The sequence below is a fragment of the Leuciscus leuciscus genome, assembly GCF_965113295.1.
Source record: "Leuciscus leuciscus genome assembly, chromosome: 15".
In the NCBI taxonomy this organism is placed as follows: Eukaryota; Metazoa; Chordata; class Actinopteri; order Cypriniformes; family Leuciscidae; genus Leuciscus; species Leuciscus leuciscus.
Window position 1 is genome coordinate 7,259,049 of NC_138739.1, and position 26,889 is coordinate 7,285,937.

General features: G+C 37.5%; 1 protein-coding gene across 1 annotated transcript in view; it reads right to left on the reverse strand.

The window, feature by feature from the left end:
* The window catches only part of LOC309474953 (uncharacterized protein), a gene marked incomplete at its 3' end in the record, with an annotated part of 266,525 nt that overhangs the window by 27,150 nt on the left and 212,486 nt on the right, over positions 1-26,889 (reverse strand). The window contains exon 4 of the mRNA XM_082137572.1: positions 21,366-21,683. Coding sequence (XP_081993698.1) covers positions 21,366-21,683 — 318 coding nt within the window. The remainder of the gene's footprint in view (positions 1-21,365; positions 21,684-26,889) is intronic.

The following is a 26,889-nucleotide window of genomic DNA, read 5'->3' on the forward strand; positions in this document are numbered from 1 at the left end:
TTTTTTCATTCTCAAGTAAATCGCGTTTCTGTGTGAATGAATGAACGGCAGAGATGCGCTGTTTACCACAACTCGCAAAAAGACGGTTTAAATTTGAATTGCGTTTCTGTGTGTGAATAAATGATCTGCTTTTAGCAAACTATTTTGCTATACTGAGTAAAATCGATTGAAATATGTTGAAATAAAATGTATTTGTATAAGCAACGTATTAAACTGCAAATTAACATTTATATTCCTTATAATAAAAACGAAAGACCTATGTTACAGACATATGAAAGACAACATTTCGTTGATTAGTTTTGGATAGATTACACATTTTTACTGTAAAATATCTGCCACCTCAAATAAGCTTTTGTTTGCCAATTTTTGCTAATATGTTAAATATAGTATGTTTTGTCAATGTAGGCTATATTCGAAGTTTGAAATATGTATGATAAAATGTATACTTTAGTTTTTACAAAGAAAGATTACACTTCAATTGTTGTTGTAATTGTAACCTTTTTAATAAAAATATATATATTTACAAGGTAGATGTAAACAAATTTTAAAAGGTAAATATAAGCATTTTCTTTAAATAATTTTTATTGTGTTTTATTATTGACAAATTTGGGGAGAGGATACATATTCCAAAACTGAAAATACAGTATGAGAATTAACTGCACAATTAATAGACATGTTTTCCTTGGATATTATACAATTTGCAAGCAAAATTTGTGAAAAAAAATAATAATTGACATGCTTCCAACTGTGAACCAATTTGGTAGAATATATATATATATATATATATATATATATATATATATATATATACTGTATATATATTGCTCTTGCATTCTTTCTTGTGGCTATAGGTGACACACCTGAATGAATGGCTCATTAAGTATGCGGGCCCCATTGTCTCCTGAGGTGTGAACCACTACATATGCATGATGCTGTTGAATGGTTGACGCCCCTTGCGCATATTGCCTTTACAAACAAAAAGTGTTTTACAAGATTTAAATCAATGTATTGTGTTATGTGAATGATAAGGGCAGGATGATTTTCACATCATTTTGAAGAAAAAACTCTAGGCAAAGACATCAATTAGTCAAAAGTCTTATTGACACGTATTTAGTATGTGTTTTGTGGCCTTATTTCAGAAACTTTAGTTTTTAGTTTTTTCAATAACCATGCATAAACATTATTCTCTCAAAAATACAAACATGTACATGCATGTTGCTCACATATTATGGTAGCCCTGTTTGTGCTAAATAGAGTGTAATTATACCTTTGCCATTAATATGTTTATAAGCAACTGAAAAAAGCACAAATGTCAGGGCATGTCAGAACATCTCAAGGACCCCAAAAACCCCTCAGACCTCAGAGGGTTAATGTTTATTTATTAAACCACAGTGAGTAATTTTTTTTTTGAAATACTGAGGCAGGCTCAGGCTGCTCGCAACAGCGCTCGCAAACGAAATGAGCAATAGAGCAAATTAAATAAAAAAATAAATAAAAAAACTTGCAGGTTATCTTACCTCAAAAAATGCACCACAGAACATGGCCATTCTTTTTTCCAGTAATTTCCAACAGTTAAACGAAAATAAAGTCCAATCAAACGAAAAACGAAAAACATCAGTAGCCTAGTTTCCAACAGTTAAATGAAAATAAAGTCCAATCAAACGAAAAGTTAGAACAGTCTCTTACAGAGCATCGTGGAGAAAAAGAATAGCATCCACAGTGGGAGATTTTAACCCAGTCCTCTCTTCTATCACTCTGCGATTTTTCTCTTAATATTCTGCATTATTTGCAAGTGAGGTGAATCGTTGGTTGCGCTGACGGGAAACCTTCTGTTTGTGCGCGTGCTTGCGTGCGTGAAACTGTCATGTCAATCATACAGATGGTGGACAACCAGAATGCCTATTACCGCCGCGCCAGCTGCCGCGGCGAAATCACCGCGGCAAAAATAAACCAGCCGCATTTCAAAGTCGTTCCCGAAATGACCGCCAGGTGGCGCAAAGGGACATTGTGCAAAACAGCAGCAATTGCCGTATTTAAAATGTAAGTGGGTTAAATATAAAACCCTAAGCCTAATAGGCATATTTTTCATATATATATATAGGCCTATTAGACTACAACAGAATAGAACCAAAGATAGAATCAATTTTAGAACTGAAAAAATAGAATCAAAAGTTAAAAATAGAGACGATATTAGGAGCAATGACGCTGAATATTTTTACTATTCTATTGAGGAATTAGATAAATGAAGAGCTCTCGTGAGCGATACAATTGCATAGTAATTTATAGTGATTTTCAAAAGCAGTCCTTAAAAAAAAAAAATACATGGAGTAGTTAGGCATAATTTTTGAGAGATTACGCGGAACGCGTTTTAGTTAAGATCCTGGTTTCAATGCCCTTAATGTATATAGGCTAGGCTACTGCTTAAAAAAAATGTCACAACGCGTTTTGAGATTGTTTTGAATTAAACATTGAAGTTTAAAATGTAGTCTTATGCCACACCAGGCCGAGTGGCGTTACGCATTGTTCAAAAATAAGGTTTTATTCTGGCATGTTGAATTGGCGTTAGAATTTTGTTTTAGATTTATTAGATTTAGATTTTAGATTTCGTTAGATTTATTTTTCTCATAACAGCTAAAATAACTTAATATATGCCTTGTCTTAATATTACCTACTTAGGCCTAATATAGGCAATAGGCATATAATAGCCTATATAATAAATTAGCAAAACTTGGCCACTAAATATTTAATTTTCAGTTATTTTAATTATCACAATTAAAGTTTTCATTTTATTCAATTGAACAAGCGCAACAATCAGCATTTAATCAAATATTCTAAAAGATGTATTATTAATAATAATGTTATTTCAACATAATATTTCGTTTTTTCGACATAATATGTGCGTGCAACAAGCAAGATGTGTATTTGTAAATCCGGTGATGCGTGCAAAATTTTTATCAATAAACTAGTGTTTTCTGACAGTGTCGACTGCAAAGATGAAGTTGACGATCGCCATATTTGTAGTGAACGCACCTAGAGAGAAATGCACATAAAGACATAATCAGAGAGTAGCCTTTTTCTTTTCGTTTTGAATTATTTCGTTTGAAGACATTTCAAGCTTTGTGTATTTGAGGTATTTATCATGTCTGTGTGAGGCATACGCTGAGTTTCGTTAAGTTAGGAGGATGAGATGCATGCAAGTGACCGCGCGGGCGCCTCCATGATTAGTGTCTGTTATATTTGCTTCTCTTACTTATTAAATCCAGCAATTGGTTGATGAAAAATTGATTAAAATTAAGATACAATTTATAGAAAACGAAATTCACTTTAAAGAAAGGTTTTCTACTAAACAAAACTTAATGAAGTGGTCAAAATCATGTCTGACCCACTCCATATCCATCTCTCGATATAATGCATCCTATCTTATACTCGTGCTGTTCACTTTTCATATTCAACATAGATGGAAAAAAATAACATTATAATATTTGAACAAATATGATACTAAATGAGATTATTTAATGTCTACAACAGTATAATAGGCCTATAGACTCTATTTGTACAAATTGCTGCACATTAATTTAATTAAATGAAACCTTGTAACGAATTCACACTGTAGGGTAGACTGTGTACAGTTGAGACACCTTAAATAACTTGCGTTCGCAGCAAGCACAAGTTGTGATTTTTGCTGTGCACTTGCATATTAGTGTCAGCTGGGAAGGAAATATAGAGACCAGACCTCTTGGAACTTTAATTGAATACATAGCGTTGGTAAAGCATACTGAAATTACATCCCTACAAATGTATTAGGCCCTACTGAAAATAAATGTATCGAATTTAAGCAAAGTAGCCTAAATGTTAAGACTGTAAGCCCTTTGCTTTTTTACGTAGCCTATAAAGGATTCTTATAGCCGACTTTGTGTTAATATAATTTGTAGAGAATTTTTTTTAACTCAAACATTAACACTGAAATAAATGAAACTAAATTATTGTAAATTTTTTGGCACACCACGACGAGTGGCGCTATGCATTGTTCTAAAGCCAGGTTTTATTAGTGTTCGACAAACGCGGCGGCGCGTTCATTTGAATGAAGAGAGCTTCTCGCTCGTGTGAGCGAACACACACTGGAACGTTAGGCCATGTCGCAACGAGTGAATCGTGGCAGAGTGGTTGAACTTACGTTACGATCATTTAGATGACACGGGTTCGAATCCCGAACTAACTTGGACTACTGATATTTGTATATTAGCCTATTAATGCATTGTATAGTCTATTTGTCTAGTTCTAAAACATAGTTTTTTGCTTATAGCCTATTTACAAAATAAAATCACCATGCATTTCCATTTTACACTAAGGAACAAATATTATACAATGACTTTACTTCTGTAGCCTATAATAATTCCAATCGTAATTTCAAAAGCAGTTCTGTTAAAAAAAATGTATATAGGCATATAATTATGTATATATGACGTTTAAACGACAAACAATAAAATCAGAACCAGTATTCTGTTGCGTTCATGGTTCCAGTGGCAGTAATGCATCCACGGCTTTTCAAAATGTCACAAAGCGTTTTGAGATTGTTTTGAATGAAATATTGAAGTTAATAATTAAGTGTTTTGGCACACCACGACGAGTGGCAAACTCTTTGTTTTGTTTTGCAAACTCAGCTAGCCTGTGGGGGGTTTGGAGAAGGCAATAGTTGCTTTATCGTGGGGGTGCAGGACAGAGGTGTTAATGTTCCATCTTTCATATGGAGAGTGTCGGAGCCAGCCTGAGCCTGATGAGCAGGCAAAGGCAAAATTCTTTTAAGGATTAATCTCAAAATCTCCAAAAGTCCATATGTAGGCCCTATATCTTATTAAATTATAAATATTGTAGTTTTATTGATTGTATTTAAAGGTTTTCCACACACAATTTCAATTTAGCAGATACAGAGCTCTTTAATTCGCGACCCACCTCCTTTTATTGTAAGGTGAATTCAGCAAGGCATGTTGTATCTTTGAAGGAACAAAAGCTATTTGTTACAGTTTTTTTCTTTCGTGATTTGTGTGGATGACACACAGCGACATATACAGTATTATCAGCTGTATGGTGGTTTTTTACGATGAAATGCTTCATTTCGAGAAAGACCCGGCGCGCGCAGTGAGGGAGACCAAACTTACTAAAAAAATATCCAGCGCGAGAGAGGCAAAAAAAAACCGCCTGTTCTTAATTTATGTTGCTTTGAACTTTTTTCGTTTTGTACCGTTTTAATTTTTTAATTTAGCTGCAATTTCTTTGACAATAGAAATTTTAAATGTTGCAAGAATAAGATTCTGTGTTTCTTATTTTGCATCACAAAGGGAATAAACTCTATCGATGCAACCCTGTTTAAATAAATAAACTGTCCCGACACTTTATTCGTACCTTGAAATGTGCGATGGGTTTTCAAACTTAATTAATTTTCTTTTTCTTTTACATTTTCATTGTTTATTTTTTAATTGAAAGCTATACTGTTGAAAGTATTTTTCTGATTTGTTCGATCTGTTTTGAAAAATGTCTTCCGTTGCTATGGCTGGGTATCACTGTCAGTCATCTCAATCTCGTGAATGATTCACACACACAACAAAAATAATTTAGCAGATTAAAGACGAGCTTCATCATCTTCATTTTCTGGTGCGATCGGCTGACGGTCTTCCTTCATCAGATGTGTCGTCTTTGCAGCGGCTCAACTGGAATGTAGCAAATTTATGTTGTAATGTACAATTGATAATTAAACAAGATGATTGACTTTAATAAACAGATGCATATTTAAGCATCAAGAACGGAAAAACATAAACACTGTCGGCTACACTGAGATTCGATCTCAGATCGTTTGAAGCTCCGAGAGGCTATTGTTAATGCATTGACCACATAGCTATCGCCTGAATAGCCTAGGTCTACTATTTTCTCTGTTTTAAAAGTTTGTTATATTCTTTTTATTTTTTTAACATTGACAATTTACTGAAAAAAAACAATATAGTGTAGCAATATTTTAGAACTATCAAATCTCTCTGCATTAATAATAAAAAAGTAGCCCATGTTTGTTCGGGATTTGAAACCGTGTCATCTGAATTATTGAAACGTAAGTTATAGCCTACAACTCGGCCACAAATTTGTTTTGTTTTATTTTGTTTGAAATGTATGTTTACATATTTTGCTTTCGTTAATGTTAACCAATTCTGTTGTAGCATAATAGGCCTATATTTTTTCCCTAAAAGTTGTTTTATTCTCTGCTTTGTTTGTTTATATTTTTACATATTCAATCAGTCTCATTTTTGTTCAAATAATGAAAAAAGTTTTGTTTTTTTTACAAGATCTAGCGCCATTTTTTTTTTTTTTTTTTTTTTTTTAAATAAACAGATAGGAAACTTACCTTTTAAAATGCCGCAGTTGCTGCTGTTTTGCCCTGTCACTTGCGCCACCCGGTATAGCCTAGTCATTTCGCGAATGACTTTGAAATTCGACTGGTTTATTTTTGCTGCGGCAGTAGGCTAATAGGCATTGTGGTTGATTATTTATTAAAGAATTCAATTGATAATCATAACAACATGTAAGCCTATTTAATTCTGAATATAACAAAGAATGCTTAAACCGACTAACATCGGTTAGTAACAGCGAGTCCTGAAAATGTTTTAATTTTACGGTAAGTTATTTTAATTTATTTCACTGTTATGTTTCAGTTAATAAATCTACAAACACATTAAAATAACATGAAGTAAATGACAAGTAACCTATTGACATAGCCTTTCTAAATGATAGAAAAACTGGGCACACAATGTTAACGTGTGTCTACTTTGTTTAAATGTAATGAATTTGAATTCGTTTAACCACAATATTTATCTTGAATTTATCTGTGACCTCAGCTCAGATTACTGCCGCGGCAGATTACGTCATAAAGAGAATAAACTGACACTTTTCAAAGTCTGTGATTACAGCGCCACTCAGCGGTAAAAGGCAGCAAATACACATCCCAATTTTGCCGCCGCGGGAACGGCGGCGGTAAAAGTCTCATTCTGGTTGTCCACCATCTGTATGTCAGTGTAATTATTAGATTATGAAAGTTATGAGGTTATTAAATGTCTTTCTATGTTTGTTCTTCTATCGTCGACGTCAACTTCTCATATTTTTTTAATTAATGTCTAAAAATATAAAAAGAAGGATAACCCAAAAAAGGCCCGAGGCCCGGCCCGCATGTGAACTATGACGTGAAAACTGGCCCGAAGCCCGGCCCTAGGGGCGTAAAAAAGTCGGGGCCCGTCGGGCTCGGGCTGAAATGCAGGGCTCTAGCCTACACCCATGATATGCTCAAGCCTTACTTGATTGAATTATGTTTTTATATTTAATTTTCAGCAGCAGGATTGCACCTACATGAAAATTAAAATTTGGTTGAATAACATACTGTTCTTTCACCTCTGGTATTATAACAGTTGGGTAAATTACTTGTATTACTAACTACAAATGACATCTTCAACAGTGTAATTAGATTAATGTAATAATGACAATCTTTAGAAAGCAAGTTTACTTATTACTAATTACTAAATCCCATGTCAACCTCAACCACTTGAACAATACAAGGAGAGACAATAAACTGCACTTTTAATGCTTTCAGATAAACAATATACAATTGCATGAATTATTCTTGAATTGGCCAAAGTGTGCAGAGGGAAAAGGTTACATAAAAAATATACCTTTTAAAAATGTATGTTAAATATACAGTATTGTTCTATAGTCTAATGCAATTACATCAGATTTTACTTTAAATTACAGAAGAATTAAGAGTAATCCCTTTAATTAAATTACAGTATTAATGTTCTAATACTGTAAAATTACAGTAACAAATTCGTACTGGTGAGAAATATGCAGACCTCTTTTTGTCTGGCGCTGTTGCCATGGTGACTCATAATATCGGCGCTCCATTGATAATGCCTTTTTATACTGTAGTTGTGGTGCACGCGTCTGAGTAGGTCAACTCAAGAGTTGATTGAACTAACTCATTTCAGCTGTTCTGTAACCGAGAACTCAGAGTTTCCCATCTCAGGCTAAGTAAACTCAGAGTTCAAGTTTTAACTCAGAGTTGGTTGAACCTCCTTTCTGAAACAGGCCCCTGGTCTCGTTCAGGGGATCTGATCTCCCTGATGACAGCATGTCATTGGCGGCTTCAGACACAGAGGACTGGTCGGGCTCACTGGATAACCCCACCCCCCTGCTGTCTAGAGATTCGAGTGATGCTAGAGCTGGAATGGGCGGCGAGTAAATCCACCACCTCTCAAAAGCAGTCGAGGAGCTCGGACTGGAGTGGTTTACCCCGTTGGAGCCCACATGCAGGATGAGTCCGGAACAACCCTGCCGTGTTTAAGGAACTGCACAGCTAGACTGACTTGGCCCTGCAATCCACTAAAACTACAGCCTACTCATCAAGTGAGTGGGTAACTTGCAAGCACTCTCTGTGAGTGCTTCTTGCCTTGAGTTTGGGCCTAACGTTGGCAAAGTCATCCTCAAACCAAGACATGGCTAAGTACCTAAGGTGCTCTCTACTCCATTCAGAGCACAGGTCATTACTCTCTCTGCTCTTTCCCCCTCTGAGGGCAAGCATTTACTCTGCCCCGGTCAGGCCAGTGCTGCGTTCCAGTCCAAAATTGTCATGCCCTTCACTTGCTAACTTCCCTCTGTCTCGTTCACTCGGATGTACGTCATTGCGAGTGCCCACTACTGGCGGAAACTGCAATGGGCTGAACTGGAACGTCCTAAGCCCTTGATCACTTGGAATCAGCTATGTAGTTGATTTATTATTTATATTTGTTTTCCCTTTAAGAATTTGTTTAATGCAGCATCCAAATGTATATATGGTGTTTGGGTTGTTTTCAATAAAAAAAAATTGAATTAATATATCATAGAGTTGTTTGTTGTGGTGGTGATTAGACGAGATATGTGGTGACATCACAATCGTACTGCATTGTGGGACATATAGGTGCCTGAAGTGTACATATGAAGTAGACTCAAAATCGAGGGAACGAGGGTCTGTCCATCTAAACTTCCCCTGTCCACTTCAGGAAGTGGAACACACTTCAAAATGGCGGCGGGGATTCCCCCGAGGGGAAGTGCTTAGGGAAGTTCGCAAGTGCGTGTCTAAAAGTGGACTGGACTGAAACGCAGCACAGTTCAGGCAGTCGGAGCATCTCTTCGTGTGCTTCCGAGGACGCACCAAAGGACATCCTGTCATGAAGCAAAGACTTACCCACTGGACAGTGGATGCAATTGCACTAGCTTATGCTTTGATGGGCCTATAGCGCCCCATCAGAATAAAAGCACACTCCACCAGAGGCTCATACTGGGCATGGTCCAGCGGAGTGTCTATTGGCAACATCTGTGCGGCGGCCGACTGGTCCTCACTGTCCACCTTCGCCAGATTTTATAGCATGGACATCCCTGCTCTACAAGCAAGGGTCCTATCTGTTTAGCTGGGCTTTGACCTCTACATTAGCTTAACCCACCAGATTCCTTTCTTGTGGTTCGGCATACGGTCTCTTAATGTTGGGGGATTACCTCGCCCTACCTAGCTTTGGTGCACTTTAAACTACTGCCGTTCTGCAATTATAAGCAGAGCGATTGGACTGGGTCTAGTGACGCATTACAAGTGAACTGTATAGATAGTACGTTCAGTTGGTTACTAACGTAACCTCAGTTCCGAGATAACAGGAATGAGTACTGCGTAACTTGCCTTGCTATCATGCTGCACACTTCAGTCGAATTGACCTGAGTTCCTATGGCAGAATGCTTTATATAGAGGGGTAGTGTTAAAATATCTTATCTATTCTATAAAAAACAATTGTAGAAACAATTGTAGAAGTAGTTTGAATACTATACAAGCCATATGTGTTTTAAGGCCTATGTGACTGTGACTACAAAGATCAACAAGAGAAGTGTGCAGCCACTGAGCAGTTTTTGCTTAGTCAGGGATTTTCCAGTAAACAACGGGTGATGTGAAAGTGAAAGAGGTGTCACGTGAGAGACTGTTATGATATATTACCTTGGCATTACACATCCGTCTCCTTTATCATCACAAAAATCAATCAACTTACATTTTCAAATTAATTCTGGCTCTGAATGAAAACTAATAGCAGAAGAGTGAAATATTGGATTAGATATCTGTATCTACTGGTGTGTTATTTAGTGCTGTGAGCTGTCAATCATATTTGACCTCTGACCTGTGACTCTTATTTGACTGTTGATGGATTCACTTTATTTTCAGTGTAAAGATGTTTTGTGTGGAGTGGAAGATAGTGAGCTTCTTTTTAGCAGGAGAGAAAATAAAGAAAAACTTTTTTTTGGAAGATTTTTTGTTTTGTAAAGAGCAGCGCACCACAATGACGGCAAACGATATTTTTGAAACTTTGGATAATTTCATGAGATCAGATGAGATCAACTGGAGCGACTGTATTGGGGTCTGTACTGAAGGAGACGGTGTAGTTCAGCGTATCAAAGGTGTTGCACCCCTTGCAATTTTAACGCACTGCTTTCTGCACAGAGAGGCGCTTGCTACTAAAGAAATGGAACCCAGTCTCCATGGAGTTTTAGATGTGGCCGTAAAAATCATGAACTTTGTGAAAGCCAGAGCCACCAACTCCTGGCGCTGATTACCATACCCTGCTGATGCACACTGACGTGAGGTGGCTGTCCAGAGGGTGGCTCAGCCTAAAGGAGGAGTTGCATGACTTTCTTGCGGACAAAAGACCAGACCTTGCTGAGTTTTTGGACAACGACAAATGGCTCGCTCAACTCAGCTACCTTTCAGACATATTCGGTGAAATGAATTAACAGAGCAATGCAAGGTGCAAACATAAACACTGTGATGCAGCATGAACGAGTTGAGGCTTTCAAAAGAAAACTACACATGTGGAAAACCCATATCTCCTCTGGAATCAGTGACATGTTCGAGCACACCCATGCTTTTATTGCAGACAGACATTTGAATTTTAAAATCATTCAACGTCAAATAACAGTGCATCTATCAAAGGTCCTGGAGAAATCTGATAGTTATTTCCCAGCTCTAACTGAGGAGCAAGCAGCTGATTTTCTGTGGATCAGAAACCCCTTCACTGAGAACAATGAAGCAAAGCTTCCAGCTTCTCTGCCATCAAGACTTCTGGAAGAGCTTATAGAAATATCCTCTGATGCCAGCCTGAGGTTTCAGTGAGGTCGCTTTGTAATTATTCTGGTCTGAAATTGCAGAAGAACATCCAGTCTGTCACACAGCTGCAATGAAGGTGCTGATTCCCTTCAGCACCACCTACCTTTGTGAAGCTGGGTTTTCAACCATGACAGCCCTTAAAACCAAATACAGGGCCAGACTGACCCTTGAGGATGATATGCGTCTTGCCCTGTCAAAGATCTCTCCACGCATTGACCAAATTATTACTCACTGCCAGCAGCAATCCTCACACTGATTGATAAAGCCTCACAAATAACATAATAGTATATTATAACATACAAGTATTAGACAGCAGTCATTTTGTAATAGCCTATATCCATTCTTTGTTTCCCACACACTAGTTTGAATTATGATATTTTTGTTATTTCATTTCAAATAGGGCCAATTTTATAGGCTACTTAGGAGTAAATAAATAATTACAAATGGCTTACTGATGTTTTTGTTATTGTATTTTCAATAGTATTTAGGCTATCATTTTTGCATAAATATATCTGGTTATAGTAATAAACATACCGTTTGTTTGAGAAAAAAAAAAAATCATCCTTGTTGCAAGCTTACAAGTGCAATAATATCATTAAATGTGAAGGGGGGCCCTAAAATATTTTCTTGGGAAAAAGAGGGTCTCAGACAAAAAAAGGTTGGGAAACACTGGCTTAGGAGACATTCTTATCTACAGCTGCTCTGACGTCAAAACACTGGCGGACTGTGTCACTCAGGGCAGGTCTGCGCTCAATGGGAGGGGCTTGTGCAAAAGTCTCCCTGAGAACGGGGGAAAGCCCGCTCTGAGAACGGTTTGTTCTGAGACAGTGCTTATGATTTATGGGGATTTAGATTTTTTTTTTTTTTTTTAAATCATTATAGGGTGGTTGTGTACACACACTGCCAACACACATTTATGTTCAAACGCCATGTAAAAGTGAATTTTGCATAATAGGTGCCATTTAAGGGTATAGGGGACGATTTCAGACACAGCCATGGTTATTGAGAAAAACGGCTATTTAGAAGTCCCCCCTTTATCGGCTATATCGGACTCGTTTGGATTTTTTCATAGCTGGGAATGGCGAAGATTATGTGGATCTAAATAACATAATTATATCTACAACTTAAAATCACTAGACCTAACGGCGCTGATATCGCTGCAAGGGTAGCTCTAATAAACTCCCCCGGAGCCACTATATTTTTACAAGTTGATGTGAGCCTCGGCAATCGACTGATATCCCAGAGTTTGAGCACGTATCCTTACCGATGCATCATAGAGAGTCTAAACAACTACAGTAAAGATACGTTGGAATCAATTTTCTCAGCCGGTCTGTTTTATAAAGACACATTCGGTCACATGGACGTGAAGGACCCTATCGGCCGTAACGCGGGGCTGACGAAGCGATTGCTCTACACAAACAGCTGCTCTGACGTCTCTGAGTAAGGTGGTGGAGTGGAGTAAGAGTGGAGTGGAGTAAGGAGTAAGAGTGGAGTGGAGTAAGGACGTCTCTGAGTAAGGTGGTGGAGCTGTTGGCACCTATTCACAGTGATATTTTCTTTCAAGAAATTTCTAAACGGAATTGACATAAAAATACGTATGATTCGAGGTAAAGACGAATTCTGTCTGGTGCTGTGTGATGACGAGGCTTACAAATAAAAGATTGTGTCAGCAGCCCTATTTGTCAAGAAAGCTTTACCCCTGAACACAAACTCCCCCAACTCGGTCCAAGAGCTTATTCCTTTAGCTTTAGACATTTTGTCTAATATGTATCTACTGTCACGCTTCTCGATGGAACATTTTTCAGAACTTCGCCAACAAGATGTTCCACAGCACCAGCATCCTCGACATTAGTGGCTACAGTTTCGTCTTTATGACCATGGTCAGGATAGGGCAATGCCAGCGTACTGACTTTTTCTTGTTGATCCAAATCGTTCCTGAGTAAAATATTTCTTATGGACGTATCCAGATCATTGAGTATTCTCACGGCCATTTCCAGATTTCAATTTTCCAGTTGATGTTGTGGGACTAAATACATTTTCTCAGCATACTCCATCATCACCCCCGTCTAGCGGCTATTAACATTGAAATAAAGGGTACGGCAACGCTTAGAGGCGGTAGAAGAAATCACCTCTCTGGCTGAAGATACGTTTCTTGGCCAATATGGCAAATTTTTTATTGGCGACAAATTTAATTTTGTTTTTTCTCTTTTTCAGTTTTCGGTACTGATGATGACTGACAGGAATCGTACCATAGAGGATGTTAAGCACCACTTCACACAGCGTTAAAATGAATTCGTCAGACACAGATTGTAAAATAAGATGCTGGTGTTTAGGCGTGGCTTTATGTAGCAGTTTTAACAGTGGTAGATGCTTACAAAGTCTTGCGGACATGATGATTTATCCTGTTCTCCTTCTTTTTTTGGAGATAAACCACTTGACGATTGGAAAGCACCTGTTCTGAGCCGGTATTGCTCTGGAGTTTTTGCTTTATAGTCTATCATTAAATAACCAAAAGGCTGACTGGTCGCATCGTGATAACACTCCATAAAGTATTTTGTATTTCCGGGGTACATTTGCTGTCCTAACACTGCCACTTGATTGACATCCCAAGGATTTTTAAACAGAATCAAGTAATTGGTGTTTAAGCTGATGGTTTGGCTGGATTTACCATGAACAAATACATTTTGCACAATATAAATAGCACTGAGATTTTGATGGTGCACATACTGTGTAAAGACCCGTTCTCAGCGTTCCCGCTAGCTTGATGCATCATGTCGTCCACAATCAGCAGGTTAGCTTTGTTGACGGGTAGTAAATCATCATCATTCAGATTCGGGGGGGTATTCCTTCCACAAATTTAATATCATACAATTTAAGCAATTCATCATACAGAGATTGCCAACAATCATACAGAAAAACAATGTTTTCAATCAAACTCAAACCATTTTCCAACAAAAGTTTTACAAAATAAGACTTTCCAGATTTGGATGATCCGCTTAATACACAAGTAAATGGATATTGAAGCCTGAAATCAAAATCAGAAGCATTCTGGGACCCTCTATGAAACATCAGATCAGTAGCAGTAAGTTAGAGTGGTGAAATCGGGGAAAAGTCTGTGTTTATTATACACCACCTTAAACTTTTTAACAACTGATTTGTTGTGAGAGACTTTTTATTCCTCGCAATGTTTTCAGTGTGGGCCATGATGCATTGCGTGTCATTGTTCTCCATCACATAGTTGTCAACCAGACTAAGCGTATAGCTTTGGAATTTTTAGCACTCAGCGCTATACCCTTAGCCTTCATGCATACTTTGCTTTTAGCAGTGCGATAGCCGTAAGATTTAGGACCGCTAGAACAAAACTCTGTGATATGATCCCCATTGTCTATTTCATTCTTCAGCTCCCCCAAATGGTCCCCCAGCAGGGGGTCCCAGTCACCCTCCCTAGACACAAAAATCTAGACGCTATCGGTGTCGGAGTAAAGCAATCTGTCGCCGAGCTTGTCCATCAGGTCATACAACTCCGTGCATAAGCCGCTGTAAACGCACCTACAAACACATTAATGTCTTGAGTTCTGCGAACACTTCCTTTGGGGTCACGATACTGGACAAGAGCTACATCGTCTTAAACGAATGTAAAACATGACATCCCTTCAATTTTGCCAAGAAAAAATCTGGTGAATTTTTCAGGTTCATTCACCATAATGGTCATTGGTAGATCCTCCCTCATCGAGAACCGCCCCACAGACTATTCAGCAGTAACTTGTTAATGGTCCTCTGAGCATGGTTGTGTTCAATCTTTTCGGGGTCAAGACGTATCCCCTCTTTTTCTAAAAACGTCTTCACGTAGTCGCAAAACAATGTATTTGACTACTGTGGAAAATGCCACACTTTGTCTATCCAAAGCTCGATAGTAACCCAACACCCTGAGAGCACCCTCTCCTCGTCCGTATGGCTACAAATTGTTAACTGGTTTTGGTCGTGTGCACAGTTACGGCATAACAGAACATGAGTTTTCCGCCGCATCTGTAAGGGAGAACCAGGTGTAGTAATTTACACGAGGGGAACACAGTAGCTTTGATAAGTCCGTAATCATTTCTAATCAATTCAAAATCTGAAAATGATTTGGGGGTGTTTGATTGGATAGCTCACCATCATGAACAGCACTGTGGAGTCATTCAGGTTCTTGGGCACTACCATCTCTCAGGACCTGAAGTGGGACACTCACATTGACTCCATTGTCAAAAAGGCCCAGCAGAGACTGTACTTTCCCTCGCCAGCTGAAGAAGATCAACCTGCCACAGGAGCTGCTGATACAACTCTACTCTGCAGTCACTGAATCCATCCTCTGCACTTCTACAACTGTCTGGTTCAGCTCAGCTTTCAAATCAGGGGTAAATGCTATGTGTAAATGTGGCCTTAGTCACATAATACTGGACAGCACCATCTAGTGGCTTTCTTGAATAACAGAATAACATTACAGATTCTGACTAAATAACTCCTGATAACATGTGAGTTCAGTGTGAGCCACTAGATGGAGGTGTTGCTCCTCAGACGAGACCACAGAGACAAATCACACTAGAGATTTAAACACTTTATTGTTCCCTGTTGGAGGAAATGGAGCATCGATATGTTGTGTTTATGTATTTCACTGTGATCTCAAAGTATATTATAATGTGTCCCAAATCAGTATTTTCTCAGGATAAAGGAGAAGCTGGGGGAAGTTGTTTGTTTATTACTGTAGATAGAATAAAAAAAACGTATCAATATCAGTATAGTTAAACAATATTTTAATAATGTAAAGCTTTATATGTTCAACACTTCTGAAATCTTTAATATCTATATAGTTAGTATTCCTCCAGGAGGAGCTCGACAAATTAATGTAATAAAACATGGAGACTCTTGAACCTGAGAGTGAGAAACTTTATTGATAAAAGCAAGAAAATGCATACTGCAAATATACAGCAGTAGCAGTAAAGTGAGATCTGTATATCTGAGAGAAATATAAACAATAAAGCCTTGGAAATAAAATCTTAAAATAATCAAGCTCAAATATTATATAATAGTTTTATATAAAAAAAAAAAAACACTAGACGAACAAAAAACACACTTGAAGAACCTTTCAATTTCAGCGTTCTGCTTTAGATTTCAATACTTCTTAAAAATTATAAAAATATATAAATATAAGTATATATATATATATATATATATATATATATATATACGCCATAAATGAATAAATCTCACAAATATTAATATATGCAAAATCAGATTGTCTGAAATGACATCATCAATCATGTACCAGATTTTTTCTCTGTTTCTGTCACATGATGGAGTTTGGGTTCCTTTCCGCTGTCGCCTCTGAACACTTAGTTATTAATATTATTGACTTGAATGCACTGACACTATTGGATGAGAACTGAACTGAGCTGGATGATGACATCACTGTTTTGCTTCATAGCTGAAATGAACTCATTTCAGAATTGATGAAATTAACTGAAGTGAATCAACACTGAACTGACTTCAGCGGAACAACAGCACTATTGTCTTTTTAGAGCTGCTGTACAACAGAATTGAATTCTGTTTGCATCATTGAATCATTATTTTCTTATTTAAAAAGCTGCTTTGAAACAATCGTTTATAAATGCTATATAAATAAAGGTGAATTGACTTGTAGAAGTGTAGAAGCCTAGATCAATGCTTTCAGAATAATGGTAACTTCTGCCATTTGTATCTGTGGAATCGGCATGCCATGGAATGAGGTTACAGGACTTCGGCATTAGTCCACCTCATTTTATGGTGTATTCATCAGGCAAGAGCCTTTTTTGGGAGCAGGGGCCTTTGCGTAAGTTCCCCTCCTACAAGTCTACAGTAATATGGGGGATGTGGCCGTCGACACACACTTTCAAGTTTGCTTTGGGGCAAAAATTTCTGGTATGGAGTCGCCCTCAGTCTGACCCAGTTTAGGCCAGGACATATTGGACATATTCTGGATCCTCAGGAGCAGAGACTTCCCTCTGAGCAACTATCTGTGAGATATAAGGGTTACGCACAGATGCTTCGTACTCTTTCTCTGTGGAAGACCCTGGTATCACCTCGAGCCCCACGCTTGTGTTGCCATCGCAAGACTACCTCGACAGACACCACTGTCACGGGTTGGGCTGCGGTTTTAAATAGCCCTCTAGATCATGACTGCAGGGAAGGTCTTCATCTCCCAGATCTGAGGAAATCATGTGTTGGTCCAGCGTAAAACTTGTGGATTGTCTCCTGGACTCCTCTCTCACAGGATGGGATGTGATCTTGGATGGCCGACAGCTCAGTCTCTGTTAGGCTCATCTAATATGACATATAATCGCCTGGAGATGAGGGCTGTATTTCTTGCATGGAAATACGTCTCCTAGATTTGAAGGATTAACGTGTGTTGATCCAGACTGGTATAATTCTGTTAGAGATGTGACGTTCGGCACAGAGGCTTCGAAGCTTGTATCAAAAAAACAAAACATCTCACATTGAAGCAGTGTATCGGAGCTTGATTTGTTTTTCCATAACCACGTGACCTGTGACTTCCGAAGCTTCGTTTCTACACACAGTCACGTGATTGCTTCATATTCAGAATCAGATTCAAAAATAGCGTGAACCCCTTGAGCAGGTTTCGAGTTTCATGCCCTTCGGTAGTAGTAAATAAAAAAATAAATAGACTTACCTCTCACACTGTTGAACAAGTCCTGTTACTTAATAAAAATCTTTAATTTCTTAAATTACCCACAAAATAAGTTCACAAGCACTTCACCATTCATATTAGGACTGAGGCTAAAGTTTATGTAAATAAAGCTGCATTTGTTGATCAAAGTAGATTCATAAGAATTGTTTCTGTACACGTTAATTTGTCCCATTTATTTCTATTTTATTTTTTCATATGTTTGTTCATACATTGTGTAAGAACTACATCAACACTAACACATGAATTATGAGGATTATTTTATTGCTTTGCGGTTAACAGAGCACAAAGTGTTTTATTACATGAAACAATCAAAAAAATGGTTGGGTCTTCTGGGACAGAAAGACAGCTTTACCACCTTTTGACCACAAGATGTCATTGTTTGCAACCGTTTGCAATGTGTTGAAAAGCTTCGAGTAATGAACCATTTTGCGATACAGTCGAGGGGGAAAGCCCCGGTGCTTCACAAAGCTTCATTTCACCATCACTAAATTCTGTAGAAAAATGGAAAAAACTGAAGCCATAAATGTTACGATGCAGGTTAAAGCAGGGAAGGATGCAGGATCTACTTGCAGCAGCTTTTATTTAAACAAACTCAAAACCAGACAAACTTAGACTAGGGAACATGACTCGGGAACAAAATAACCAAAATACAACAACATTAAGAACTCACAAAGACTGAACAAGACATAGGGCTTAAATACAAAGGCCAACAAGATAACAAGGGGGCGTGGCTAATCAGAAACTAATAAACAATAAAAACTACAAAGGACTACAAAACATGGCACAGAACAGGAAATAACACCAGTGCACATAATAAATAATAAATAATAATAATAGTATAATAATAAATAATAATAAATAAAAGTGCACACAAGACAAGAGGAACACAAGACAGGAATCATGACAATAAAAATACTTTAAAGCAACACCATGGAGTTTTTTAACCTTCATAATATATTTCCAAGACCCTTGTGATGGTACATCGACTTACAATAGGTTGAATGACACGTCTACCATAGCCTGACGGGATCTGTATCGCTTTTACTGGCACTACGCAACTTCCGGGTTTGGGTAGTAACCCGAGCACAAAAAGAACTACAAAATTCGACTGCTTTACGGCATACCTCACTTTTCCCACACCCCATTTGCTCAAATTCGGACATGAGAGCCCAACTAGCGTTTGTTTGCCGGCTGGTATAGCGAGCTTCTTATTAGCAGGAGAGAAAATGAAGAAACACTTCAGCCGCAAACTACTGACACACACAGAGACGACAAACATCCAGCAGAAGCTGTTTATCCACACGTAAATCACATGTATAATGTTTGCTTGTGTTGTTACTGTAAAGGCCCTGTATGGTTTTGCTCCTCAGTACTTCAGCAAGCTTTTATCACTTTATAGTCCTTCACATCCACTGCAGTCTCACAGTTCTGGCCAGTTGATAATAACTGGAATATCAAAATACACTGGAGGCGGTAGATCCTTTTCCTATTTAGAGCAAAACACTGGAATAGTCTTCCTAGCTTTGTGAAGCAGACACACTCTGTCAGTTTAAATCTAGAGTAAAAACACATCTCTTTAACCTGGCATACACATAACACATTATCACATCGTGATTGCTATCGATTAGATCTACAGGACGTTGTGGTCGACTGGAGCTCAAAGTGGTGAAGCTCAGATGACGTGAAATAATCAGTAAAACATCAAAACTGTTAAAATACACATCTCCATGTACAGTGAAAGCCAGTGCAGATATAAAGCACACTGCTGCAGCGACCCGCATCTCTGCACTGTTAAAGGATCTATATTAAGATTAAGATCCTGATATAATAATGAATGCTGCTCGAGCTAATGCTCAGTGAAATATGCCTTGGTTGTGTTCCTGCACAGATGGCTGAGACTCATTGGCCGGACGCGCAGCCAATCAGAGGAGACCACGAGTGAAGAGTCAGCACTGTGGGCGGGGCTTCTGCGAAGCACGTGATTGAAACACAGAGGAAGTTCAAGCATTATTTTCATGGACTCTTATGTAGTCATAATAAAGTCACATGTGGTACAGCGTTTTAAAGTGAACATGGAAGATATTTGTGTTTTTTGTCAAATTTCCCCTGAGAATATGAATCATCTATTTTAGGAGTGTCCCAAGACCCAAATATTTTGGAGAGAGCTACAATTAATAATAATTACTTACAAAGAAAAGCTGTGATTCCTGTTAACTTTGAAGAAGTTGATGTTATACTAAAATGTTTTTCATTTGATTGTGATAAAAATCTTTTGTTTATTTGATTTAATTATTATGATTGCCTGTTACTATATTCATAAAGTCAAATGGAATGAAAAAATGCCAAATCGTGAGATCCTTGACGTAATAATAAACAAGTAAAATATATTTGATGCTGCATGTGATCTGTAACACGAACTTAACACGGTATATTTTTCTTGCAGTAAATCGGCAACTAGAACATGTAACAGAGTTAGTTTTATGAGTTAATACAATTTAGAAATATTTTAAAATAATATTTTAGCTGTATGTTGTTTATACCGGAATATATTGCAAAAACAAAAACAAACTAATTGGTAATATTAAAAATAAATAAATATTTTTTTACAGATAGGCTATAAGAAACACCTGTTAAAAAGTAGAAATAAAGCTGTATATGGTACACTGCTGAAATATTTAAAATATACATAAAGTTTGTATTCCTCTGAATAAATCATGAGAGACTCTTGAACCTCAGAGTGAGAAACTTTATTGATAAAGGCAAGAAAATACATACAGCGAATATACAGCAGTAGTAAAGTGAGATATGTGTCTCTTTATTCATTTTTTTTTGTATCTGAGAGAAATATAAACAATAAAGTGACACTTTTAAAATCTGACACTGAAAGAGAGCACAAACTCAAATAATCATCAGTATTTATTATGAAAAAAAACACTTGAAGAACCTTTAAAGTTCAGCGTTTTGCTTTAAATTTCGATACTTCCAGAAAAGATGGACATAAAAAGCGATAAATTAAATAAATCTCACAGATATTTAAATATGCAAAATCAGTTTGTGAGAAATTACATCATCAATCATGTACCTGATGTGTGAATATGTGCTTGATCTCATAAACCACAATAATGACAGTAGCCACGCCCACCAGAGCAGAGAGGACCAATCGGATCACAGCTTCAGTAGGACCACAACAGTGGACAGAGTCTGAGGAATAAACACATCAAACTGAGATCAGATCAGTCAATAAACACTAATATCAGCGCTGACATCAACTAATATTTCTGAATACACAGAAATATGATCAAATCTAATCAACAATCTTATATTCGGTTCCAAGTGAGTTTTTATACGGTCTGTCATCTCAAACTGTAAACGGTTCAACAATTCAACATGTAAATAGTAAATAAGAATATTTGAAGGAGAAGAAAAATGATCTCTACTCACCATAGACAGAAACTCTGAATGCTTTTGATGAGAATCTTCCTGAAAACTTCAGTAGTTTGTAATCTCCATCATGTTCAGTTGTGGTGTTTGTGATAGTCAGAGATCCAGTTTGATTGTCCAGCTTCAGTCTGTCTCTGAATCTCCCATCAAGAACATCATCATATACAGTGATTCTGTCGACCCGTTTATAGATTTCAGCTATTAAAGTGTTTTCATCTCCAAACCTCCACTGAATCACATCATCATCCTTCATTTCAATAAGATCAGAGTTTAGAGAGACTGAATCTCCCTCCTTCACTGACACTGACTTCACTTCATCTGTCAAACACACAGAGAACAAACAGAAACAGGGTTTGCAAATATTAATACTGTTAAATAGCCTTATAATGGTTTACTGAATTGAATAGTTTAACATTTACATAAAAAATAAACAATATAAATAACAAAAACAAAATCGTTTATGAATTCATTTAAATTTTCTCATTAAAACAAATGTGTAAATGTTTTTGAACTCACCAAAGACAAAGAGAATGAATCTCTTGATCTCACTGTTGATCTGTAGTTCATAATCTCCTTCAAGTTCAGGTGTTGTGTGTGATGGTCAGAGATCCAGTTTGATTGTCCAGCTTCAGTCTGTCTCTGAATCTCCCATCAAGAACATCATCATATACAGTGATTCTGTCGGCCTGTTTATTGATGTCAGCTATTAAAGTGTTTTCATCTCCAAACCTCCACTGAATCACATCATCATCCTTCATTTCAGTAAGATCAGAGTTTAGAGAGACTGAATCTCCCTCCATCACTGACACCAGACTGAATCATCAAACACACACACACACACACTTTTTTTTAATTCATGTGCTCTCGTAATCATTAATCAAAACAACTTCCACTCTCTCAAGCAATGACATCTCTTCTCTAATGTGTTTACTGGCACAGATTGGCAACCTGTCAATCACATGACATCACAGCAATAGCAAACCAAGCAATCCAACAAATTCCTGATGGACAAAATCAAATCCCACCCTACATGTTTCTTGTTCAAGTAGTCATTCTCATGCTGAATATTCTAGATAGAACTGTTAAACAAAACTAATAAAGGCGGAGAATGGGTGCTGCGTTCATGGCACTGTTAAAATAAAAGTATTTTCTGACACTTATCGGCCAAACAGAAAAATTTGTTGTCCCATAATTAAATTTTTTTTTTTTAAATATCGACCTTGGCGGAATATATTAGTTGACCACTAATTAGCTCATGTGTTTTCATCTGTAATGCTGAAGATGGCAAAAGTGAAATGTTTTCAATCACCTGCTTTTTTGACAAATGTGTCTTTTGTCCATGAACCCTGAGGATATGTCTGCAGATAGCAATGATACTGGCCGATGTCATCCTCAGTGACGTTACTTATGGAAATGCTGCCATCCATCTGGGTGGTTTTCAGAAACTCCACTCTACCGTCAAAAGATGATTCGAAGTTGGTGCCATACTGAGGATGATAAATAGCTACAGGTTGTGAAAGAAACTTTTTACTCCAAGAGACCATAGTGATCTGGCCAGTCCACGGACACAGGCAGTCCAATATCATTCCCTCCTGCAGTATGACTGTTGATTCTGGGGCTTTCATCTGAACAGAGCCTAGAAGACCATTGCGGAAGTGTGGGAAGGCAGACACAGATTTTAAAAAAAGACACAAAAGGGGGAATATTAAATAAGATTATTGTATTACTTACACCAGTGCCAATAATGCTATATTTGGAATACAAAACCAACTAAAAGATACATAATTTCACATTGTTTTTTTATTATGCTAGATTTAAAAACTCATTTGTTAGAGATTTTGCAAAGTCAATGAAATATTTTTGAAATACACTACCATACAAAAGTTTGAGGTTGGCAAGAATGTTTGTTTTTGCACAAAAAAAAAAAAAAGAAAAGAAAAAGAAGAAAACTCACCCTGGCCTCATTTATTTTATCAAAGATACAGTAAAACATTGATATTGTGAAATATTATTAATTTAAATATATATTAAAATGGCACAGCTAAGTTTTCAGCAACATTACTCCCGTCTTCAGTGTCACATGATCCTTCAGAAGTCAGTCTAATGTGATGATTTGCTGCTCAAGAAATTTCTTATTATCACTGTTGAAAACAGTGCTGTGTTAATATTTTTGCGGAAACAGACTTTAAGATTATTAAAAAACAAAACAAAAAAACAATAGAATTTTCTGTAACATTCTACAAGGACACATTAAATATTTCAAAGGTGACAGTAGGCACATATTATATATTATATCAATTACAATGAATTTTATTCAGATTTGTATATAATTTAAAATTACCATTCTAACTGTTCTAACTATATATATATATATATATAAGGCATGTGCCGAAATACAATGTTCTCCTAGCTATCCAACCAACAAGTGTTGCTGGTTTTCACCTCTGTCTACAGTTTTTTGGTGAAGTTGCAGCAGAACATCTTAAGATTTAAGTTTATTAAACTGTTATTGTATGTTTAGTTTTATAAGGGTACAAAATACAATGTAACCAACAACCACAAGCACAAATGAAAGTTTCTTTCTATGTAACCACATATCCTCCTTTTTAAACTAAGCAAAATCAGTTACTGCAGCCATTTCCTTCAATAGTCTATGAAAAACTTTGTCTTAAATTTATATTCATCATCAACAGTCATTTCAACTCGTACGTAAACAGGAACACCGTTTATAATGCAAGAGAACAGCCATTCATGCTTACGCGTCCTTAAATATAGATATAAATTACCAATAAGGCACAAATAATTGCTTATAACAAATCATTTAACTACAGCCAAAAGTTCCTACCTTTGCTAAAAAACGACGATTACCTTTTACCTTTCAGAAAACAGAGCGGCATCATGAGTACCAAGAAGTACCAGTATTCCTTTTGTACTGCCACCATCTTGCTCCTCTGAGACAGAATGAATACAGCATTGACAGGACTGAGGCGACCACAGCCACAGCTCTGTGTTCAGCTGCGAGAGTCTGCAATCACCTCCTCAACCAGCGGTTAAACACTTACAGAGGAGGCGTTAACCCTCTGGGGTCTGAGGTGTTTTCTGGCCCTGGAGGTGTTCTGACATGCTCTGACATTTGTGCTTATTTCTGTTACTTGTGGCATTTTCATGGCTAAAGTCTGATTACACTGTATTCAGCACAAACTCTGCTACAATAATATGTCAGCATCATGTATGTAAAAGTTTGTAGTTCTGAGATAATGACATTTATGCGTGTTTGTGAAAACACACAAAAAAATTCAAACTGAAATAAGGCCATGAAACCCATACTGATTATTTCTTCACAAGACTTTTGAAAATTGTATCAGGTAGCCTAGAATATTTGCTCCAAAACTATGTGAAAATCACCCTGACTGCTCATTCAGATAAGACAATATATTGATTTAAAAATTTGTACAACATGTTTTGTGTGAGAAAGCTTTATGCGAACATCATGAATATTTAATTTCTTTCACACCTGAGAAAGACAAAGACCCTCCCTAATGGCCCTATTAGGAGCTATCAGGCCCTATCATTCTGAGCAACCTTGCACAAAGAATGAGGAGATTTAAAAAAAGAATGGCTTTTAAATTGTTTGGATTTACTTACAACACAACATCATCCAAATGTAATGGACTCTCTGACAGTAGATGGCGCTTATGGATCAGCAGAAATAAAGCTGTTTCACTGGTAACCTCTGAACACAATGCAGCGTTGTGCTTATAAAAACACAGTCCAGGGGCCTGTACCATGAAGCCGGATTAGGTGGCTAGCCAGCTATGTTTCAGTTTAGTTTCCGCCAACCCTGGGTTTTAGGTACTATGAAAGTAGCTTGGCTTTAATCGGTGTTCGTTGCCATGGTATCTTACGCTGCACGGCTAACCTGCTTCGGGGCAGGTTATGTTCTGGATTCGAGATCTCAGACCGAAGTTTGACCAATCAGCTGAGAGCAAAGAAACATATAGGTGACGTAACTTATTCCAAATGTCTGTTGCAATGACTTCACCTTTTCTTCCAAATCCGGTGGACATCTCAGCGCAAATTGTTTGACGAGCACTTCGTAGAGAAAGAGTTTTTAGCCAGACAAAATCCCCTTGCCTTTCCTGATAGTTACTTGTATGAAAGATACAGATTTTCCGCGGAAGCAATGTCTTATCTTTGCGAACTTCTTGAGCCGCACATAAAGAATTTAACACGTCGAATTCATGCACTTACTGTACCGCAAATTGTATTGCGTTGGGTCTTTTTTTTTTTTTTTGCAAGTGGTACATTCTTGCACGGTGGGTGACGCAGTGGATAAGACACATGCCTTTGGTGTGAGAGACCCGGGTTCGAATCCACTGTGAGACACCAATGTGTCCCTGAGCAAGACACTTAACCCCTAGTTGCTCCAGAGGCGTGCGACCTCTGACATATATAGCAATTGTAAGTCGCTCTGGATAAAAGCGTCAGCTAAATGAATAAATGTAAATGTAAATGTAAATGTGACGCACAGAAGCTAGGGGAAAACATATGTTTGTCGAACCATTCGCAAGGTGGTCCTCGCTCTGCAGGAGTACATGAAAAGTTTCATTAATAGTGTTCCCCGGACATTTATCGACCATGTCCATAAAAGAGGGCTTTTATAAAATTGCCAGTAAGATATATTGATAGGGTGACATCACATGAACACTTGTTTTTTTTTTTTTTCAAAAAGCAAATTTCACAAATGTACTATACAATATAATACATGTTAAGAATTATTTTGAATCTTTTTTATTATTATTCTGTTAATCTTATGATAGGATTCCCAAGTCATTGCAACATGTATGCAGTCTATTGCTCCAATCTCCACTGCTCTAGGGGAACATGAGGCAGATTATGTTAATAGGAAGTCCTATCACAGCCATAATGTTCAGGTAGAGATATGTTAGATATTTTCTGTGAGATGAATCTTTAAATTAATAGTAACTTTAACAGATATAACAATGATCTACTAAACACTTCATCTGCAGACAACTTGTGGTCATGAACATATGATCAAGTTTGGATGCCAAATGGCCTGGCTCCAGTTCTTGTCTCACAAATTTTCCATGAGTCTGTGTTGTGTCAGCGCTTTGAGGAAAGCAAGTTAAATTTGGTACAGTACAAAACCCTGTTAATTTGAACTGAGCTAGAAAAACCTACACAATAACCCCCTATCATGACCCTCAGACAGGGCCACAGCACCGCTTCAGTGTGGCCCTCAGTAAAACCAGAGTGAAGATATGACCTTTGGCATCCTAAAGGCACATTTCAACTGTGTTCGGCGCTTCAGAGTCACCAGAGCGGGCATCACAGATAGTGGCATCACAGATAGTGGCTGCATGGGCCATTCTGCACAATATAGCCACCAGTAGAAAGGAGCGAGAAACACCACAAAACCAGCTTCTCCCCGATGAAACTGACCCGATCACACTTGACCACCCAGCTGGTGCAGATGTAGATGCAATCACCATACAATATTACA